Raw genomic sequence first — 19,849 nt, 5'->3', positions numbered from 1 at the left:
AAAGGTTCAAGTATAGAGCCACAACCCAAAACTATGGAGCGTCCTGGGGGACTCGTGAGGTTTTTATGAACCTTGGGTAGTGTATAAATTACTGGCATGTGTGGTGATTTCACATTCAAAAAGAGACATTCCTTTTGACTCAGAAAGCCCTCAGCTTTTGCTTCAGTGGTAGTCAGGTTTTGTAGTTCTCTCGTTGGATTTGTGGGCAACTTACAATAGTGGTCCGTATTAGAAAGTTGACGCAGGATTTCAGATTTGTATGTTTGCTTCTCCTGCAGGACAATCCCACCACCTTGATCAGCTGACTTAATAATTAAAGACATATTCCTTTTAAGTGATTCAATGGCTTTCTTTTCGCTAAGGGAAATATTGTAAGGAATAAATTGTTTCTTACTCTCAAGAGTGGGCAAATCATTCAGTACCAATTTCTCAAATGTGGATATTTCACCTGGGATCATGCTACTTGAGGGGGGAGAACGTGGATGAAGGGCGGAAAGGGGTGTTAGAGATGACTGCAGGTGAAGGATTTACTAGAAAAAATACATGCAGACGTAAACGTCTAAAGAATCTTAGTAGTTCTGTATGTAGCTCAAGGAAGTTGGGGTGTATAGTCGGGACAAAGGATAGGCCTTTACTTAAGAGGGACAGTTCAGAGTCAGCAAGGATATGTTTTGACAGATTAAAGATGGGTATGAGTTGTGAGTATGCTGGGTCATTGCTGCCAGCGGTTACCATTGGTAAAACTTCTGGCATGTCTGACGCTCGCCTGGGGGGTTGTACCATCGTTGTGCTTGTTTCACGCATCCACGTTTGGGTGGATTGCTTTGGTCCCTTTCTAAAAAATGGGGACCGGGTTATGGTTGGAGGTGCTAGGACCTTCCCCATAGTCAGATGAGTCTGCAGGTGTGTCATAAAAGCCTACCAATTTGTTGCGTCTATTGAAGCGCCTCCAAGTTCTAGTGTTCTGGGGGTTAGTGTATGAGCAATTTGTATAGATATCCTTCTGTAGATATGGGTATTTGCATTCGGTGCTGTATGCTTTGATGTCTTTCTTCACTTTAAGTGATTTTTTGTTCTGCTCTAATCTGTGAAAGTCCTTGACTGTCTTCTGGACTTGTTCGAGCAATTTCTTGCCGTCAGGGACTGAGCAAGTGTCTTTAATCTGCTCTTCAATATCACTGATTTCTTCCGTTAGTTTTTTGAGAGTTTCTGTGGCAGTGTCAATACCAAGTACTAACCAGTGTCTGGAGCAAGTGGTTCCTATATAACTAAAGTTGTTAATATATTTGGGATTGTCTGTGAAGATGCCTTGTATGTTCCTTACTTACAATCCAACTGGAATTATATCAGCTTTTAAATATTCGGTTAGCATGCGGATCATCAGCTGAAGGCAAACCTGCTTTTTCTTACACTTCTCTAGTTGATCAGAGAGGGATATATTTGTGTTAGTAGGTGTGTCCAGTGAATCAGTAAATAGGGAAGGATCCTCGAATATTTTCTTAATATATTCGCCAGAGTAAAGAGGTGTGTGGTCTGACATAGCAGTTGTGTAAAACGGTGTATTGGGACAAGAATTAGGGGTATGTAAAAGGAGAATAGAGACAAAGAGAGGCAGCAGTGGCCCACTCACAAGGAGGGGAATAGGGAATTTCTCCCTTGCAATCCATTGATTGCGCTAACCATACTTTTACAAAAACAAGGGAACCTAGAAGGTAGATAAGGACCTTGGGTAACAGTTTAGTATTTTATATAGGCACTTCATTGATTGCCATGGTGCACCACCTTCCTAAGTCTAACCTTTCGCCGTTTCATGGTTGGAGTGCACTCAACCACGTGCATGTTGCATCTGCTTCACACCTTGACTGCCCAACGGCTGGCACAATGGTTTACGGCTCTGTATTAGACGTTCTCTAATGTCCTTCCCTTTTCCTCATTTTCCACAGGCTATTTTCATTGATTCAGGCTTGCACCTTAACTGTCCTGATGATGATCCTATTATTGTTTTTAAAGGATCGAAACGTCGTAGACTAATGTAAACAGTTTGCACGTTAATAGCACATGATAAAAAAAAGTGCAGTTACTGTTTCTCCAAGCTTGTTAGAAATTGTGCTCAATATTCCACAAGCTACCCCGTCTTGCCCGATATGTTTTTGTTCTAAATGTATTTGTCATGTGCTCATGTAGGATGCAGGATTGTGCCCCACGTAATTGCTACGTTTGTATTTTTGTTCTTTGAGATTTTTGATTTATTAAATTGATTGTCCGGCGGGACACTCGCATTATAGTACTTATTCAAGTCTATAATTATCCTATTTATTCAACTGTTGCGTTTAAGGACCACTGTTCTAATGCTAAACTTTATCTCAGTCAAGAAGTGTTGCCAAAAACCACCAGTTTTCCAATACTGTGATTATGAGTAAAAAGCATATTAAACTGCCAGGCAGGTCTTATTGTTTATTATACAGGCATTCTGGTGGGTCACGGAGTCAAAGGAATGGCATGACCACACAAACAGATTTGTATTTTGCACTTACATATAGCGCAATATGGGCCTTAGGACATTAGGACCCTTTACATGAGCATCAGTTACATTACACATGGTCAGATTCACAAGTTTTTTCAGGCACAGAGTTGACGTGATTTGCTGAGAATCACAGGTTGTTGAGGCGATACAGAGATGCGTACTGGTTCCCTAGCTCATCGTCGGAAACTCTCGTAAACAGCAGAGCTACTAGGAGGGGAGAAGTAGGCCACTAAAACAAACTACTATCTGGATACGCCTCAGATACAATTAGTTTACTTCCAGGTGGTGTGGACCATATTTTTGACAGGCACACATTACGCCTGCCACAAAAATACTGAAGATTTTGGGGCTTTGGTCTGCAAATTTGCCATCCCAAGCCACAAAATCCTGGGGCATCTATATAAAGGCTTTAACCTGTTGTGATGTCACTGTTTGCCAGAGAAAGTCAGGTCACACAAGGACTAATTGCAGGATCCCCTCCGCAACTGGAGAAACAGAGGAAGACCAAATGACGTGCCATCTTTGTACCTCATCTTTAGATAAAGTGGCGGATTGGAGTTAAGTTCTTGAGTTTTGTTGGACTTTGACATACTGGAGAATTTGAACTGCTAAGTTGAGCTTTCGGAAGAGCAGTCTCGTGAGTGGGTCCACCCCCTTGACGTGGGTGTGGGACTTACATGAAGGCTACAACTTTGTTTGGCAACATCCAACTTCGCCTCCCTGTCCCAGGTCATCTTCATGTGTATGAGAGCGCATTTGTTGCATAAATTCGGGATATGCCCATTGCCCAAAAATCAGACAGTTCATGCAGGTCTGTAATGATATCTGTTTTTATCTCTGCATGGTTTGAAAACAAAACCTCCTGTAGTTTCAGGAGGGGGCATACTTACCTAGCAAATTGCATTTTTGTTTTCTTCATCATCAGACTGATGAAATTGAGTGTGCGGGTCTGGATCCGCTACGCTAGGTGCAGAAAGAAACAAACTGAAATTAGTGCTTATATGCAGCACCACTATGTCATTTCCGAGGTGATATGGAGCCGCACAGTGCCCCTACTGCAATGTAGAAGCATTGTTGAAAAGATTCCAGATTGAGTTTGATGCCTGACTTATATTCTATAAGGTGAGGAACCTGCAGTTAGAAGTGTCCATCAGAAGGTTTTGAACGGCATGTACCACACTGATTGGCTCTATTGCTCCTACTTATTTATTCAGCTCTCTGCAAACAAGAGTGCTTGCTGCATTCCTTAAACAAGAGGCCACCTCAACTGTGATTTATTTTAACCTTAGCATGTGCAGTTAACTCAATTTGCCATTTTTCTATGAATCTCACTGAAAGAAAATGCTACTTACCCAGTATGTATCTGTTCTTGGTATGTAGAGCTGTAGAATCTCATGCTAATGCATAGATCGCCATCTAGTGTTGTGCCCGGATGTTTGCACTTTGTTCTTCTTCGAAGAAGTCTTCCTAGTCACGAGGAAGGCGACTCCTCTTTTCGGTGATAGTGCGCATGGTCATCAACTCCATCTTCAGATTGTTTTCCCGCAGAGGGTGAGAGAATGGAGTAGTAGTAAAGAATAAAGATGTCCATGTGTATGTATGAATACCAACAAGAGAACTACAGCAGCTACAGGTACCCGGGGAGGTGGGTGGGTGCATGAGATTTTACAGCTCTACATGCCAAGAACAGATGCATACTGGGTAAGTAGCATTTTGCGTTCGAGGCATGTGAGCTGTAGATCACGTGCTTATGCATAGACTATACAGCAGTCACCCCTAAGAGGTGGCTATCCTGATGGAGTTGTCTGAAACAACGTTTTAAGTACTGCTTGGCCCACTTTAGCTTGTTGTCTTGCTAACACATCTTTTTTTTTTTTTTTTTTTTTGATCCTCATCTCACCACTAACGAATGCAACTTGTCTCCTGTGGCCCAATCTTATCCTGGGTGGCCCAGGCCGGAGTTCTTGCTATCGCCTGGAGCCAACCTGGCCTGCCTTTTTATACCAAGGCATGGTGTTAATCATTGGACCATATATTATTACAACCTCATTGCAGTTCGCCATTCAAAAAAAGGTTCCCAAATAGTGCTATTCCTTCTGTGAGTTAAAAGTGTTTCTAAGCGTGCAATTCTCAGTGTAGCTCTCAACCAATTATCATACAACGGGGGGTTAGGATCCTTCCACAACTTGCAGATTTCTCTGCGAGCAATCAAAATAAAACAAAAAAATAATGCAACATATGGTTCTCCTAATTCATCAATAAGTTCTACTTCCAGCCCAAACATGACTCTAGCTAAGTTCAGACAAAGCTTTGATTTAAAAATACTCTCTATAGCCCGTTCCACTCTACTCCAAAAGAGGCCTATTGTCAAGCATTCATAAAATATATGGATATTATCCGCTTCTACCAGCCCACATCTTGGGCAGGAGGGGGGTGGATTTATAAACCCCGCAAGTTTTTTTGGTGTGTAATATAGTCCATTTATAGTGAAAAAATGATTCTTTTTAAGAGAAACAGTTCTCACATATTTATATAGTACTTTTAAAGAATAATCATAAAGAGTGGCAGAGTCTACCTCAAGTCTCGTTGAGTTCCATACCCTATTTGGTGCGGGAGTGTACGCTTCCTCCGCTTCCAACATCTTCCTGTACCAGAACCCAACTTCTCTCTTCCTGAGCCCTGGAGATAAAAGAATACTCTTGATTTCCCAATTTCCTCCAATATTCTCTTCCTCAGCCTTAAACCAGGCGCAAAGTTGGATGTATTTAAACCTAGAGAAGGAGTCCCCGATCCTGGACTTCAGTACCTCCCACGGGAGGACTCCATCCGATGCTATCAGATCCGACCATATATTTATTCCTACTCCCCTAATAGGGAGGGACAAACTGTCCCTGAGCCATAGAGGTTGGCCTGGGGATTCCCAAATTGGGGCAAACTCAGAATAATACTTAATCCCCCATATCTCTTTAGATTTGTTCCAGACTCTAAGGGCTGATTTTAATACCTTTAGACGTACTTTTTTATAAAATTTGACCGCTCCAAATTTGTACAGGAACCCGGATTCTCCACCCTCTACACCTACCATTAAATTCAAGATTCTCCCCCAATTGGAGTCATCGGGGCATGACAGTAAACACCTAAAATTTTTGAGCTGGAAAGATAGAGCATACCAATTTATATCTAGGAGTGCTAGCCCACCTTTTAATAATCTTCTTTTTAACTTTTTCCATGATAGCCTAGATTTTTTTTTGCCCATATGAAGCTACCGATCTTCCCCTGAATGTTTGCAAGAGTTTTATCAGGAAATAAAAGGGGGATTGAATTAAACAAATAGGTCAACTTAGGCAAAATAACCATTTTGACCAAATTAACTCTACCATAAATTGTGAGGGGAAGGTTCTGCCATCTAGAGAAGAGCTGATCAATATCCTTACTTAATTTCTTAATATTGACTTGAACTAAATTATTAATGTCTGGAGTGATGATAATTCCTAAATATCTAAACTGACTGCTGCGAGAACCTACCCAGTTATCAATCCCCCAGCACATGATTTCTGTTTTTGAATTATTTATTTGATAACCCGAGTGGTGACAAAAATCCTCCATTATCGTCTCTACCCTAGGAAATACTTCCGCCGGATTACTTGTATAGATCAACAAATCGTCAGCATATAGAGCAAGCTTACAACTGTAATCCTTATATTTGAAGGGAGTAATTGTCTCATCAATCCTGAGTGCCTGTGCCAACGGCTCAATATAAATATAAAAAAGGAGAGGGGAAATAGGGCACCCCTGCCTAGTGCCCCTCCCTATCTTGAAGCTAGATGTTAATCGACCGTTCAGAAGGATTTCCGCCGAGGCTCCTTCATAGCATCTCATAGTTTGAACAAAAGTCTCACCAAACCCCATTACCCCGAGTGTGTCCCACAGAAATCCCCAGTTGACACGATCGAAAGCCTTTGCCGCATCATATGCAGCCACTGCCAGGGGCTCCGACCGTGTCACTGCTAAATCTATACTACCAATCAACTGTAAGTTCAACTCATGGATATATCTACCAGGCACAAAGCCTTTCTGATCAACATTAATTAGTTGTGGGACTAACTTGGCCAATCTCCCTGCTAGAACACTAGTAAAGATTTTATAGTCAGCATTCAGCAGGGAGATTGGTCTGTATGAATCTGCACTAAGGGGATCTTTTCCTGGCTTTAAAAACCTCTTCCTCAGTAAAGGGACTATTAAGGATGGTTCTACCATCGTCAGTCAAGGTAGGGAGGGCCTTGCTCGTCAGCCATCGCATAGAGTTCTCCCGTGTTGGTTCTTCCTCATACAATTTAGAGAACATGGAAAGCAAATGATCTTCCATATCCTTCTGTTTACAGGATATATTCCCATGGTCATCGAGCCTTAACCTATCTATATTATTCCGGACCCTATCCGTTCTGATCTTCCTTGCCAGAACTGCACCAGCTCTCTCACCATATTCATAATTGTCCATAGCATGAGCATCCCATTGTGACTTAATTCTTAAATCTAGTAAACCTCTATACTCTAATATAAGGAGTTCCAGCTCTTCAAATACTTGGGTTGAGTTTAATTGTTGCCTTCCCAGTAGAGCATTCTCTAGCGAGGTTATTTTGTTCTCCAAAGTTTTAAACTTCCTCGTCTCCTCCTTATTTTCAGAACATATTAGACTATGGAGATGACCCCTTATATTTGCTTTCCAAGCGTCCCATACATATTCAGGGAGAGTTGAACCCTCATTGTCAGTAAAATAGTTATCTATAGATGCTCTGACAGAGGTGACTATATTTTGATTACCTAATGCAGACCTTTTTAAGGTCCATCTAGGACGTGCCATTTTTAGATTTCCATTTAAAGCTATCGAGAACATAATAGGTGCATGATCTGATACAATAATAGGTAGAACTCTCACATCTTCCAGAATCTCTAGACATTGCCTGTCCACTAAGATATAGTCCAGTCTCGATGCATGGCCATGTTTTTTTACTAAAGTAGGTGTATCCAGGAGCTCCCCCCCTTTGACCTTCCACACATCTATAAGCCCGATCTCATTCATCATATTGACCATGGCACGTCTGGACCGAATTGCAGTGACATACTTAGAGTGATTAGAGCGATCCTGTCTTGGATCGAGAAGGATATTAAAATCCCCCCCCATAATAATAGGTGAACTGACCTCTACCAAATTGAGTTGCACTTTAAGCAGGTAAGTAGGGTCATCTGTGTTAGGTCCATAATATGAGACAATGGTATACATTTCCCCGCTAAGATCTACAGCAGCCATTATCCATCTTCCCGTACGATCTGTTATTGTCGATCTAATAGTACCACCTGCTCCGATCTTTATCAAAATTGCTACCCCCTTACTTGCAACTGACTGTCCGGAACAACAAAACGCCTCAATCCATCCAAGTTTGCGAAATAACTCATTGCCCTCACTAAAACTGAGATGGGTTTCTTGAAGAAGAAATATTTTAGCTTGAGACTGCTCTATATACTTCAACACTAACCTTCTTCTTCGCAGGCAGCGTAGCCCGTTAACATTCCAGGAAATAAATAAAGCTTTACCACTAGTCATTCAATAGGCCCCCTTACCCAACATCGATACCCCCATGTCTTGCTAACACATCTACACAATAATGCTTGGTGAATGTGTGTGGTGTGGAACATGTTGCAGCTTTGCAGATGTCAGTAATAGGGATGTTTCCTAGGAAAGCCTTAGTAGCCCCTAGCCTACGAGTGGAATGTGCTCTAGGGGGTACTGTTAGTGTCCTTTTGGCTTTTGCATATGAAATCTGAATACATTTAACGATCCACCTATCAATACCTGATTTGGATATAGGATTGCCCTTGTGAAGTGGTGCAAAAGCGACAAAGAGTTGTTTGGTCTTACGAAAAGATTTGGTTCTTTCATCTAACATCTAAGGTGTGTAGAGCTCGTTCTGCAACAACGTCAGGTTAAGGGAAGAAAACAGGTAATTCAACCGACTGATTTATCTGAAATGCAGATACTACCTTAAGTAGGAATTCGGGATTGGTTCGAAGAATCACTTTATCTTTGTGTAGCTGGAAAAAATGTTCTTCTATGGTTAGTGCCTGAAGTTCAACCACTCTCCTCAATGAAGTGATTGCAATGAGGAAAGCTGTTTTGCAAGTAAGGAACTGTAGTTCACATTTGTGCATGGGTTTCAAATGGTGGGCCCATTAACCTTGTGAGGACTATATTAGGATTCCAGACTGGAGCAGGTGGAAGTCTTGGTGGTAGAACTCTTTTTAGTCCTTCCATAAATGCTTTGATTACAGGCACTCTAAAGAGGGATGAATGTTGCCAATTTTGGAGATAGGCTGCAATTGCAGCGAGATGCAGTCTGATGGATGTATAGGCAAATGATGACTGCTGCAAATGTAACAGGTAGCACATAATGGTCTATATGGAAGCATCAAGAGAGTTGATGATATTGTTATTGCAATAGATAACAAATAGTTTCCATCTGGCTGTGTAGCAGGCTCTTGTGGTAGGCCTTCTGGCCTCCTTAATAATGTTCATACAGTCTGAACTCTATGACTTCAAGAGCCAGATCGCGAGGTTCAATTGTTTGGAATCTGGGTGTTTGATTTCTCCATGGCTCTGTGTGATGAAACTGGTAGTTAAATGTAATTTTTGATGTGGCACCAGAGAGAGTTCCAACAGGGTTGTGAACCAAAGTTGACGTGTTCATGTTGGAGCTACTAGAATTAATGTGAGAGATGTTTGCCTGAGTTTCCGAACCACTCACGGAATGAGTGGGAGAGGCAGAAAAGTGTAAGCAAATATCCCTGACCAGTTCATTCATAGTGCATTACCTTTGGATAACGGGTGTGGATACCTGGAGGCGAAGCTTTGGCATTTTGCGTTTTGGGGTGTTGGAAACAGATCTATGTGAGGGGCTCCCCAAGCTTGGAAGTAGGGGTGGAGAACTTGAGGGTGAAGTTCCCATTCGTGTATTTGATACCTCTGCCTGCTGAGGAGGTCCACAATCTGGTTGTTGACTCCTGGGAGGTGTTCCGCTAGTAGATAGATTTTGTGATGAATAGCCGACTTCCAGATGTCTTGGGCTAAGTGGGACAGTTGAAGAGAGTGTGTGCCCCCTGTTTCTGTATGTAATACACAGCTGTCATGTTGTCGGTTCGAACTAAGGCAGCTTTGCCGGCCAGGTGATCTTGAAAGGCTTTGAGAGCTAGAAAGATTGCCATCAGCTCTAAATGATTGATGTGGAGCATCCTTGTTGGTGGTTACACAAACCTTGCACTGTGTGTTGTTGAAGATGAGCTCCCCTGCCACTTAAGGACACGTCCGCTGTTAATATGGTCTGTGGAACCGGGTCTATGAACGGCCGTCCTTTTGACAAATTTTGTGTGTTCCACCACTGCAGAGAGCGATGAGTGCAGCCGCTTACCAACACCAGATCTGTTAATAGACCGTGTGACTGGTCCCACTGACTGGCTAAGCATTCTTGAAGTGGACGCATGTGTAGCCTGGCATGGAGAACGATCATGATGCAAGACGCCATCATTCCTAACAGTTGCATAAAAACTCGAGCTGGAAGTGACTGATTGGCCTGAAACTGGTGAATTAACGCCTGAATGTTTCGAATTCTGACTGCGTTGGGAAACACCAGAGCCCTTTGAGTGTCTAAGGTGGCTCCTAGATAGTTTTGAGTTTTGGCAGGTGATTTTAACACATTGACTGTAAACCCCAGTTGGTGAAGTAACTGAATGGTTAGAGAAGTGTGCTTGCGGCATTGTTGATACGTGCTGGCTTTGATGAGCCAATCGTCCAGGTATGGTAAGACATGGATGCTTTGTCTGCTCAGATGTACAGCTACTACCGCAAGACACTTTGTGAAGACTCTGGGGACAGTGGTGACTCCAAATGGGAGTACTTTGAATTGGTAAAGTTGACCTGCTACTACAAACCTGAGAAATTTGCAGTGAGCAGAGTGGATTGGAATATAAAAGTAGGCGTCCTTTAAGTCTAGAGTAGACAGAAAGTCGTCCTTTTGCAAAAGAGGTGGTACCTGTTTAAGTGTTACCATGTGGAAATGGTCTGACTGTATGTAGAACTTTAGTTCTCTGAGATCTAATATTGGTCTGAGAGAGCCGTCCTTTTTGGGAATTATGAAGTAAAAGGAATACACGCCCGACCCTTGATGTTGTGGTGGCACGGGCTCTATGGCTCCTTTTAGTAGTAGGGATTATACCTCGTTTGACGAGGTGTAGGTGACCCTGCGAAAGTTTGTGTGACTTTGGAGGAATGTTTGGAGGAGTGTTGAAGAACTCCAGGCAATAACCAGAATGGATAATTTGAAGAACCCATTTGTCTGTAGTTATTGACTGCCATTTTGGTAGGAAATGTGACAGTCTTCCCCCGACAGGTGTTAGATGGTCGAAGGGAAATGTGGGCAAGTCACTGCTTTGTATTGGAGGGAGAGGTGCTTGTGCTAGAACCTCTACCTCTGTAACCTCCTCTGAAGTAATTTTTAGAGCCGAAGGGTTGATTATTGCCCTTGTAAGTGGATGCAGTTTACGTGGAAATGTTTTTGGACCCTGCTTGATAGAAGGAGCGCTGAATGGAACCACATCCTTGTATAGATTGAAGAGCTCCCATTGATTTAGCCACTTCAGTATCTCTTCATCTTCTCCAGAGAAGAATCTACTACTGACCCAAAGTGATGCTCTTTATCAAAGGGTGTGTTCAATATGGAGGTTTACACCTCAGGTTTGAAACCAGTTATGCGCAGCCATGCGTGTCTTCGTAAAAGTACACTAGTGTTCACTGCTCTAGCAGATGTGTCAGCAGCATCTAGGGAGCACCTGATTTGGTTGTTTGAAATCAATTGTCCCTCCCGTATTAGGTCTTGCGCTTTAGATTTATGTTCTTGGGGTAGAAATTGCATGAGTTGTTCTATTTCATCCCAATGTGCACGGTCGTATCTTGCCAGTAACGCCTGTGTATTAGCTATGCGCCAGAAGTTAGCTGCCTGAGAAGCTACCCTTTAACCTGAAGCATCGAGAAGCTTTGATTCCTTATCTGGGGGTGGAGCATCTCCAGTAGTTTGGGAGTTTGCCCTTTTACGTGCATTGGAGACTACCAACGAGTCTAAGGGTAACTGTCCTGGATCAGATGGTGCAGGCTTATATTTTTCATCCACCCTAAGGGTAAGGATACACGCCCTGACCAGATCCTTAAATATGCCATCTACATGCCTGATCATTCCCTTTAGCATGGTTAACATATGTGTAGATTTTGGGTACTGTTGAGTGTCTCAAAGAGGAAATAGTCTTCAAGGGATTCTTTGTGGAGCTGCACCCCATGGTAATTGGCAGCCCTGCCTAGTAACTCAATATAACCTACACTGTTCTCTGGTGGAGAGGATCTAGTAGGATATATAGGTCAGAGTCATTGTCCATTTCACTGTTTTAGTCGTCCCAGTCGTCTGTAGGTCCTGGTTGGCCATCGTCATTATCATCCCTGTCACGTTGGTTGTCAGGTGTATGTGGTGGTGAGTGCGCAGGAGAAGTTGGTACAGGTAGGGAATGAGGAGAAGGTGGTGATGGGAGAGGAGGAGGAAGAGAGGATGGGTCAGTTCCAACAGTTCTCTGTTTTAATGGAATGCGATATTCCTCTTCAGTATCAGTGCTCCTTTTAAGGGTCACCTTGGTGAGAATATGTCCAGTTTTAGGATGTATGTAGAGCACCTTCTGTTTTGGGTCTGGTTTTTCGAGCGGATAGTTTAAACTGTGCTTTTTTGGTGATTTTGGAGTATCAGTGTGTTTCAGCGCTGAAGTTTTTGGTGCCTAGCGGCTATGGGGTTGGTGTCTTCAGATCCGAAGTGTTTTTCGTGCCGAGTGGTGAGGTGAGGTTCCGGACTTGGGCTTCGACCACGAAGGCTTTGGCTCGGTGTCCGACTTGGAGTGGGGCTTCTCGGAGCTAGAAGGCTTTTTGGAGGGCTTCGATGCCGAGCCTGAAGGCGGGGAGTCGGAAGCCTGTTCTCGGTGCCGACCAGGGCCTGAGGGCGCGGGTTGGTCTGGAGCCTTCTTTTTAACTGGTTGACTTTGGGAGTCAGGGCGAAGAAGGGACAGTACGTTGTCCATGCGGGATGTCCTCATCCTGGTCGGAACGCTCCTCCGAAACGGAGATCGGATCCTGCTCTTCCTCGGCACCAATAGTGTCGCGGGTTTCTTCTTCCGATTCAGGTCCGAAGAGGTCTAGAATGGAGCCTGTGTGTTGACTCTGCATGTCGCGTTGTTGAGCCTGACGGTCGTGAAGTGTTTTCTTGGAGCAGAACACCTTACACACGTCGCTGTCCTGTTCTTTGTGTTCTGTTGACAAACACAGATTGCACACTTTGAGTGAGTTGGTGCGTGGGTATTTCGTGTGGCACGAGGGCAGTATTTAAAAGGGAGTTAGTTCCATCGACAGCAAGTCGAATGGAGTCGGTTAGGCCCGACGGCCTACCACAAGTTTTCTAATCGAAAGAGGGTTCTTTCGAAACAAACACGATACACAAAGAATGGAATACACGATCGGAAACAATACCGTCCAGGGTGAGTGTTCTACGCACCGAGGGAAACCGAAGGATCGGTGTCGAACCGGAGCACAGCAAGTAACATCGGAACCCGATGGCAGAACAAAACAATCTGAAGATGGAGTCGATGACCATGCGCACTATCACCGAAAGGAGGAGTCACCTACCTCGTGACTAGGAAGACTTCTTCAAAAAAAAAACTAAGTGCAAACATCCGGACCCAACACTAGATGGTGATCTATGCATAAGCATATGATCTACAGCTCACATGCCTCGAACACGGGTTTGTTTTTCATTACTTTATGCGGTTATTCCATACAGTATTCTATCAACAATTTAAAGACCTGCTTAAATCATCACTCAACTCCAGAATGTAAAAAAAAAAAAAAGTATTAAAACGTAATGCTGTTTCAAATGTATTTAATTAACGCAAGTATGATTAAATGTAATAATCATTGACTAGGTGGAAAGGAAAAGTACAATAGCATGTCAAAAGTTTCTTATACATTTCAAAGCCGTCTGCTTTCTTTAACCAATGAACAGCTTGAAGTTATTTATTAACATTGCTATCAATTAATGCAGACAATAAATACACCATTCTAGTACATCGTTTAAAAACAGAACTGTTGAATTGTAACACAAGTATGTAGAGGAACTAGGACTCTTAGTATATTTGTGAGAAAGGGAAGATTTTATATGAAGAGGTCAGAGAAGGGGTGGGGCTAGAGAATAGTGGGACCCCCTGGACTATTTTTATTTGCTCTAATTTGGCTGAGAGAGATTGCAGTTTCGGTTCTTAATAGGTCAGCAGGCGCACATATGAATTACTTCACCTCAAAGAAAGCACCAAAAGAGTTGTAAAATAAAGATCTTGAATTTAACTTCAAAAAGAAAAGTACTAGAACTTCAGAAATTATTTTAAACATAATGATTTATAAAAAGCTGCGCAAAGTTTCAGTGAACGACCAGATTTTTACACTATGAGATCAGCGAATTTTCCCAGCTTAAGTTCGCTTTTGTATATGCAACGTTTTTCTGCACATTACAAGATAATTTTGACTAATCAAGCAAGCTAATTTGAAAAATGCATTCAGCGTTTACCTGTCGGGAGAGTTTTCAATACTTAATGGCATAGGTATGAAGAAATTCTCAGCAAGTTTATCTTTTGCTAGAATTTATCACAATGTTCAGAAAATGTGGAAATTTCGCAACTTCAAGCAGCTTGCAAAGCATACCATGGAGCTTCATGAAGTTGAAAAAACTAGCAACTTTGCATTTAATAAGGAAAAGTAATATAGTGGAACCTACTTTCCATTAGCACGCTATCAATTTGACCTGTTTTATATAAAAAGGAAGACAGGGACTATATAAAATTTCTTAAGTGCACCAGCTTTTAATTCAGTAACATGTGACAAACGTATTTGAGTATGGGCAATTTTCTTTCCTCTGTTAGAAATGCTGCTCGTTTTTCAGGTAGATTAACCAGAAAGAGGCCCTTACATTGACTGACATTTACACTTTGATCAAAATAAAGGACAATGAGGAAGCGCAGTGGTATTTTCATTTAAAATATGGAATTCGCAGTACTTTACAGTGTGTAATCTGCATCCTCACAAGTGCGAAATCACATCTACAAACCACAAGACTTTGGATGCCATATACATATAAAATGTACATCAAAGATGGCTTAATTTTACATTTCATTCACAAGTACTCGGTGCCAAGTTAGCATTTTAATTCTGGTCCAAAGACACACTTTATCACCCCTGAGAGAACAGTACTTGTAATTGACGTAGAACAAACACCATCTGGAGTCAGTTGCGAGAGTGATATTCAATAGCTTTGTTTCAGTTGGCTCATTCAGGAAAGTGATGCCTCATCTCAGATGCACTGTGAACACACTGCTTCTTATTGCATGATAGAACACTGGACTCCCATTTCTTCCTAACTAAAAACCAACAATGCAGACGCACTGCTGTTAAAACTCCTCCTCAGAATGCTTGGCGCGAGCCTGCTTCAGCTCGAGTAATCTCGCGATGGTTTCGGATACTGGGCGCTCGCCGTGGACCTTGTTATCTCTGGTACGTATGTTCACTGTTCCACAATTTTTCTCCTTTTCACCAACAACTAAAAACACAAAGTAAAAGTAAACAGATTATATAACCGATATAAATACTCAATATCACATTTTAAATAGAAGGCAGTAATAATTATGCTGGCCAGTAATAAAAAAAAGTGTCTGAATCATGTTAACAATAGGATCTATCATCTAAGTGCATCTTCGGTAAAATGGAGTAAATACTGATAGACGGAATCCCTGCTACGTAATCTTTGCCGGAGCTTCCATAAGGCAGCAGGATTATGGTGCAACAAATATTGTGGTGCGTGTTAATTATGATACATGAGTGAAGAAATAGCCGCTTTGCACATTTTTGCACTGTTTCTATATACCCTCAAAATCATTGTTAGTAACTCTGTTTGATTTTCAGTGATCCTAAGGAGCTGTGAATACATTTCGAGATGCCTGGCTTCTAAACTGTTTTTCAGAAGCCACTTCAGAGCAGAGAGTCTCAGTTGACCCAGTGGTTGCGGGTGCTATAATAGTGGCTTAAGAAGACACATTTACACCATGCAGGATTACCAGAAATGGCCATCCCAACATACCGGGGAGGTTTAACAGTTGCAATGTCATAACCTTTATTAACATGAAATGCTTTTGCCTAAATATTTAAATGGTGGCCACAGCAGCTATAATATCACTAGTAAACCTCCCCAAATCAGTACAAATTATTTTTCAACTATTAGTTTTAAATATACGTTTGAACTGCTATCATCTTGATAGCAAACATCAGTTTATTAGCTTCGGAATTTGCTTTTATTGAAGATAAGCATACTTTGTTTATAGAATTTAAAGGTTCTGTTTTCCTGAAAGAAATGGTTGACTCAAAACATTAGTTCAGATTTCTTTTCTGTACACCAGCTTGTCATTTCATTTTTCATTTTTAAAAGTCTAATATATATATATATTTTTTACATATATTCCGCAAAACATCAACAGTAGGTTTTTCACCCTTCCTGCAGGGTACCACCCCCCTCCCTGCCCTGATTCAAAACCAAATTAAAATTGATCAGATTTTATAGAACATACATGTTTGGGCAAAAAAAAAAAACGAAAAAAGAGAAGAGAAAAAAAAAAAGAAAGAGAAAAAACAAAAGAGCACAAACCTATATATACAGTATACGTACACTTATCCCGGAATGGGTTCTAAAGCTCCCTCAATCTCATGAATCCACTGCCTCATAGGAGCCCAGATTTTGGAGCCTCCTTTTCGGGCTCTTTTTCCCCTTCGTGCATAAACCGCCATCTCCCATCGGTATACCGCAAGAAATCTACCCAACCATGTTTTGCCAATATCCAACATTCCGTCCATCATCTTGTGTGTTTTGCTGTTAGCCCTACGTGGGAAGGGTATGCCCAGACGTGGGTCCCGTGCTCACTACGCCACTGGAGTCAAGCTATCCTGGCTGAAGAGGGGTGAAAACCCGAAACCGGTCCTAGGATGCTTGATTCCGGTCCAGGAAAGACATGGCTTGGCAGTTCGGGCTGGACTGTTCCCATGAGGCACAGGGTCAAGACTGATTTGCATATGGCCATGTCTGAACTGGGGTGGAGTGGTGAGCAAAATAGCGATGGATTAAACCCAGATCTGTGATTGGGGGTGAATGTTTTGCCAATATCTGGGTCGGCCAAGGCATATCCTGATCACTCACGCCTAAGACTATCAACGGATGGGTCAGATCAATAACAAATCCCAGCAGTTCTCCCAGACGTTTAGCAATATCCATTTTAAAAGTATTAAGCTTGGGACAGGTTGCAAACACATGGACCCTGGAGATTATCAGCAATGAATGCTGTTTGAGCCAAGTCTTCACATTCTCCAGTCCCAGCTTGTAGAAGGGCCTGCCAGTGGTCCATATGTTTTGCTAAATCATCCACCATTTCTTTATTTAACAATTTATATACTGTAACCAGCGTGGGTGGAGACCTCAGCAATATATCCAACAGAGGGACCCTGGAGAAGCCAGCTGTTTCCCCTGACTTTTTATCCAAGAAGTCTCTAATTTATAAATACTTGAAAAATTGGCTGTTCCCTAACCAGTATTTATCTTTGATTGCATCAAAAGGGTGTAACCCCAATTCTACAACTAAGTCCCCGACTTTCTTCAATACCCTCTCATCCCAATACTTCATTTAGCCGTCATGAAAGATAGCTGGCAGTAAATCATTATTATACATAGGAGTATATCTGTGAACCCTGCCCAGTCTGAGTTTCTTCCAAACTGCTGTCCATAGCTTAAAAGCACCAATCAAGATCTTAAATCTGACCCTCTTAAAGTAGGCAAAGTCAATATGGCGCATAAGACAACCTCTAGGCTCCGTTCCTAATATTAATTCATATATGGCACTGCCATGTCCCCCACCAATAGTCCTGCCATCTGCTGCACTATTGCTGCCCAATAATACAATTGAAAGTTGGGAACAGCCCATCCTCCCCGGTCTCTTGGGAGAGTCATGAATTTTAAGGCTCTTCGGGGGCATTAACCAGCCCATAAAAACCTAGAGATCAGCTGATTTAAAGCTTGGAACCACGACTTATGATATCTAGGGGGATGGCTCTGAAGATGTATAAGAGTTTTGGTAAAAATACCATTTTAATAGCATTACCTCTACCCATCTAAAGTGAGTTTCAAAGTGTTCAATCTGGCAAAGTCTGTTTTGAATTTCCAAAGCAGTGGATTCAAATTCAGCTCAACAATTTTATCCACGTTTGCCGTAATCTCCACAACAAGATATTTGGCATTCGGGGTTACTTGATCATCATCCAATTGTGCCATGCCATTCATCACAATTTGCAGCTTTCTTTGGTTAAGTTGGTTGCTTCCCTTTCGATTTCTGTAAGGGCATCCCCCGGGATAGGGGTAGCTACTGCAAAGTTGTTCACGTAAGCTAAAATCTTGGTGTTCCCTCCTTTATTATACATAGCTGGGATACCGTTGTTTCCCTGTATCCTCCTAATTAAAGGAACGATATAGAGGGCAAACAACAAGGGGGAGCAGGGGCACCCTTGTCGTGTGCCTCGCGTGACCTTAATTAAATCAGACATAACACCCATTACCACTACTCGAGGAACTGCATCCCGGTAAATGGTTTGTACGGCACTGATAAAACCCCTGCCCGGACCTTTCCTCTCCATAACCGCCCACAAAAAAGGCAAGGAGACCCTATCGAAGGCCTTTTCTGTGTCCAATAAGATTAAAACCATTGAGTCTCCGGCAACCCTTGAAGAGTCACATAAAGCAATGGTTCTCCGGATATGGTCAACCGTACCAGGCCCAGATACAAATCTATGTTGGACAGGAGAAACCAGCCTCTTAATAACTTTAACCAATCTGCTAGCTAGAATTTTAGCATATATCTTAATATCGCTGTTAACCTGCGTGATCGGGCGATATGATCCCAGCTCGTTAATGCGCTTGCCCTTCTTTGGAAACACTACTATGTTGGCCGACTTCCAGGACTCAGGGAGCAACCCCCCTGACTGTGGCCTTTAAAACATCTCCCTCATGAATTCATGTAGGCAAGGTGCACATTTTTTGTAAAATTCACCAGGGATTGAGTCTGTTCCAACTGCTTACCCTGCTGAAAGTGAGTCAATTGCCCTCCTTACCTCATCCTCCATTATAGGAGCCTCCAAGATCCCTTTCTCCTCAAGGGATAGTCGCTCCTCAAGCTGGCCCAATAAATATTCCTCTCTTATTTTGTCCTCACTGTGAGTGTCCTCGGTATATAGCAGCTGGTAAAACCTCTTAAACGAGGAACGAACTACAGCAGGCTCAGAAACTAGGCCTTCAATCGAATCCCTAATTTCAACAATGTCCCCCTCATCTTTCTTTTCCCTGGTGCGCACAGCCAATAATTGACCCACCCTTTCATTCATTCATATACTTTGCTACGCTAGGCCATATATCTCCCCTCAGATTTTTTTAGCTGAAATATCTATGATTGCGGATTTCCCAAATAGTACTCTAGATTGCGCTTTTTCCATATCTCCCCCTCCTACAATCGTCTCAATCAGATGTGTTTCAGCGGCCGCTAATTTCGTGTATAGCTCTTGCAGAAGCTTCCTCTCCTTCCTCTGGGTCGCCCAGCCATAGCTAGATGTCTCCTCCCCCTTATTCCAGCTTTGAGGGCATCCCAGACTACATAGTTATTGGCACTCCCTATATTCTCCTCAATAAACCTGGAGATCTAAACCTTCACATGTTGAATAAAAACCTCCTCACAGAGCAAAGCCCTGTTGAACGTCCATCGCCCCACCAGGGATGGCTTAGCTTGGATATTCACTTCTAATACTAGGGGGGTATGATCAGACATGACTCTTGGTTATTTGTATATCTTGCAGGACTGTACTAGTTCCTGAGAGACATAAAAATAATGCAACCTAGCGTTCACTTAATGTGGAACAGAAAAGTAAGTATAATCCAGTCCCACAGATTCTTGCATTGCCCAGACATCTGACAGCCCATGAAGCACGCATAGCTGCAATAAAGATTTAAAAACGTTGCGTTTGAGGCCTTGGTACCCCCGTCCCCCTTGTTCATCTTTTTGAGGATTTATATTAATATTAAAATCTCCACATATTATTGAGGGGAGCAGCCATCCCACTAATTT

General features: G+C 42.4%; 1 protein-coding gene across 1 annotated transcript in view; it reads right to left on the bottom strand.

The window, feature by feature from the left end:
- Positions 1 to 13,519: 13,519 nt before the first annotated feature.
- TARS1 (threonyl-tRNA synthetase 1) overlaps positions 13,520 to 19,849 on the bottom strand; it is a 271,600-nt gene continuing 265,270 nt past the window's right edge. Inside the window, exon 19 of the mRNA XM_085630784.1 lies at positions 13,520 to 15,243. Within this exon, the coding sequence (XP_085486910.1) occupies positions 15,095 to 15,243 (149 nt within the window). The 3' untranslated portion in view covers positions 13,520 to 15,094. The remainder of the gene's footprint in view (positions 15,244 to 19,849) is intronic.

The sequence above is a fragment of the Triturus cristatus genome, chromosome 2_1 (genome assembly GCF_964204655.1).
Source record: "Triturus cristatus chromosome 2_1, aTriCri1.1, whole genome shotgun sequence".
Lineage (NCBI taxonomy): Eukaryota > Metazoa > Chordata > Amphibia > Caudata > Salamandridae > Triturus > Triturus cristatus.
This window is presented reverse-complemented; position numbering and strand designations above follow the sequence as displayed.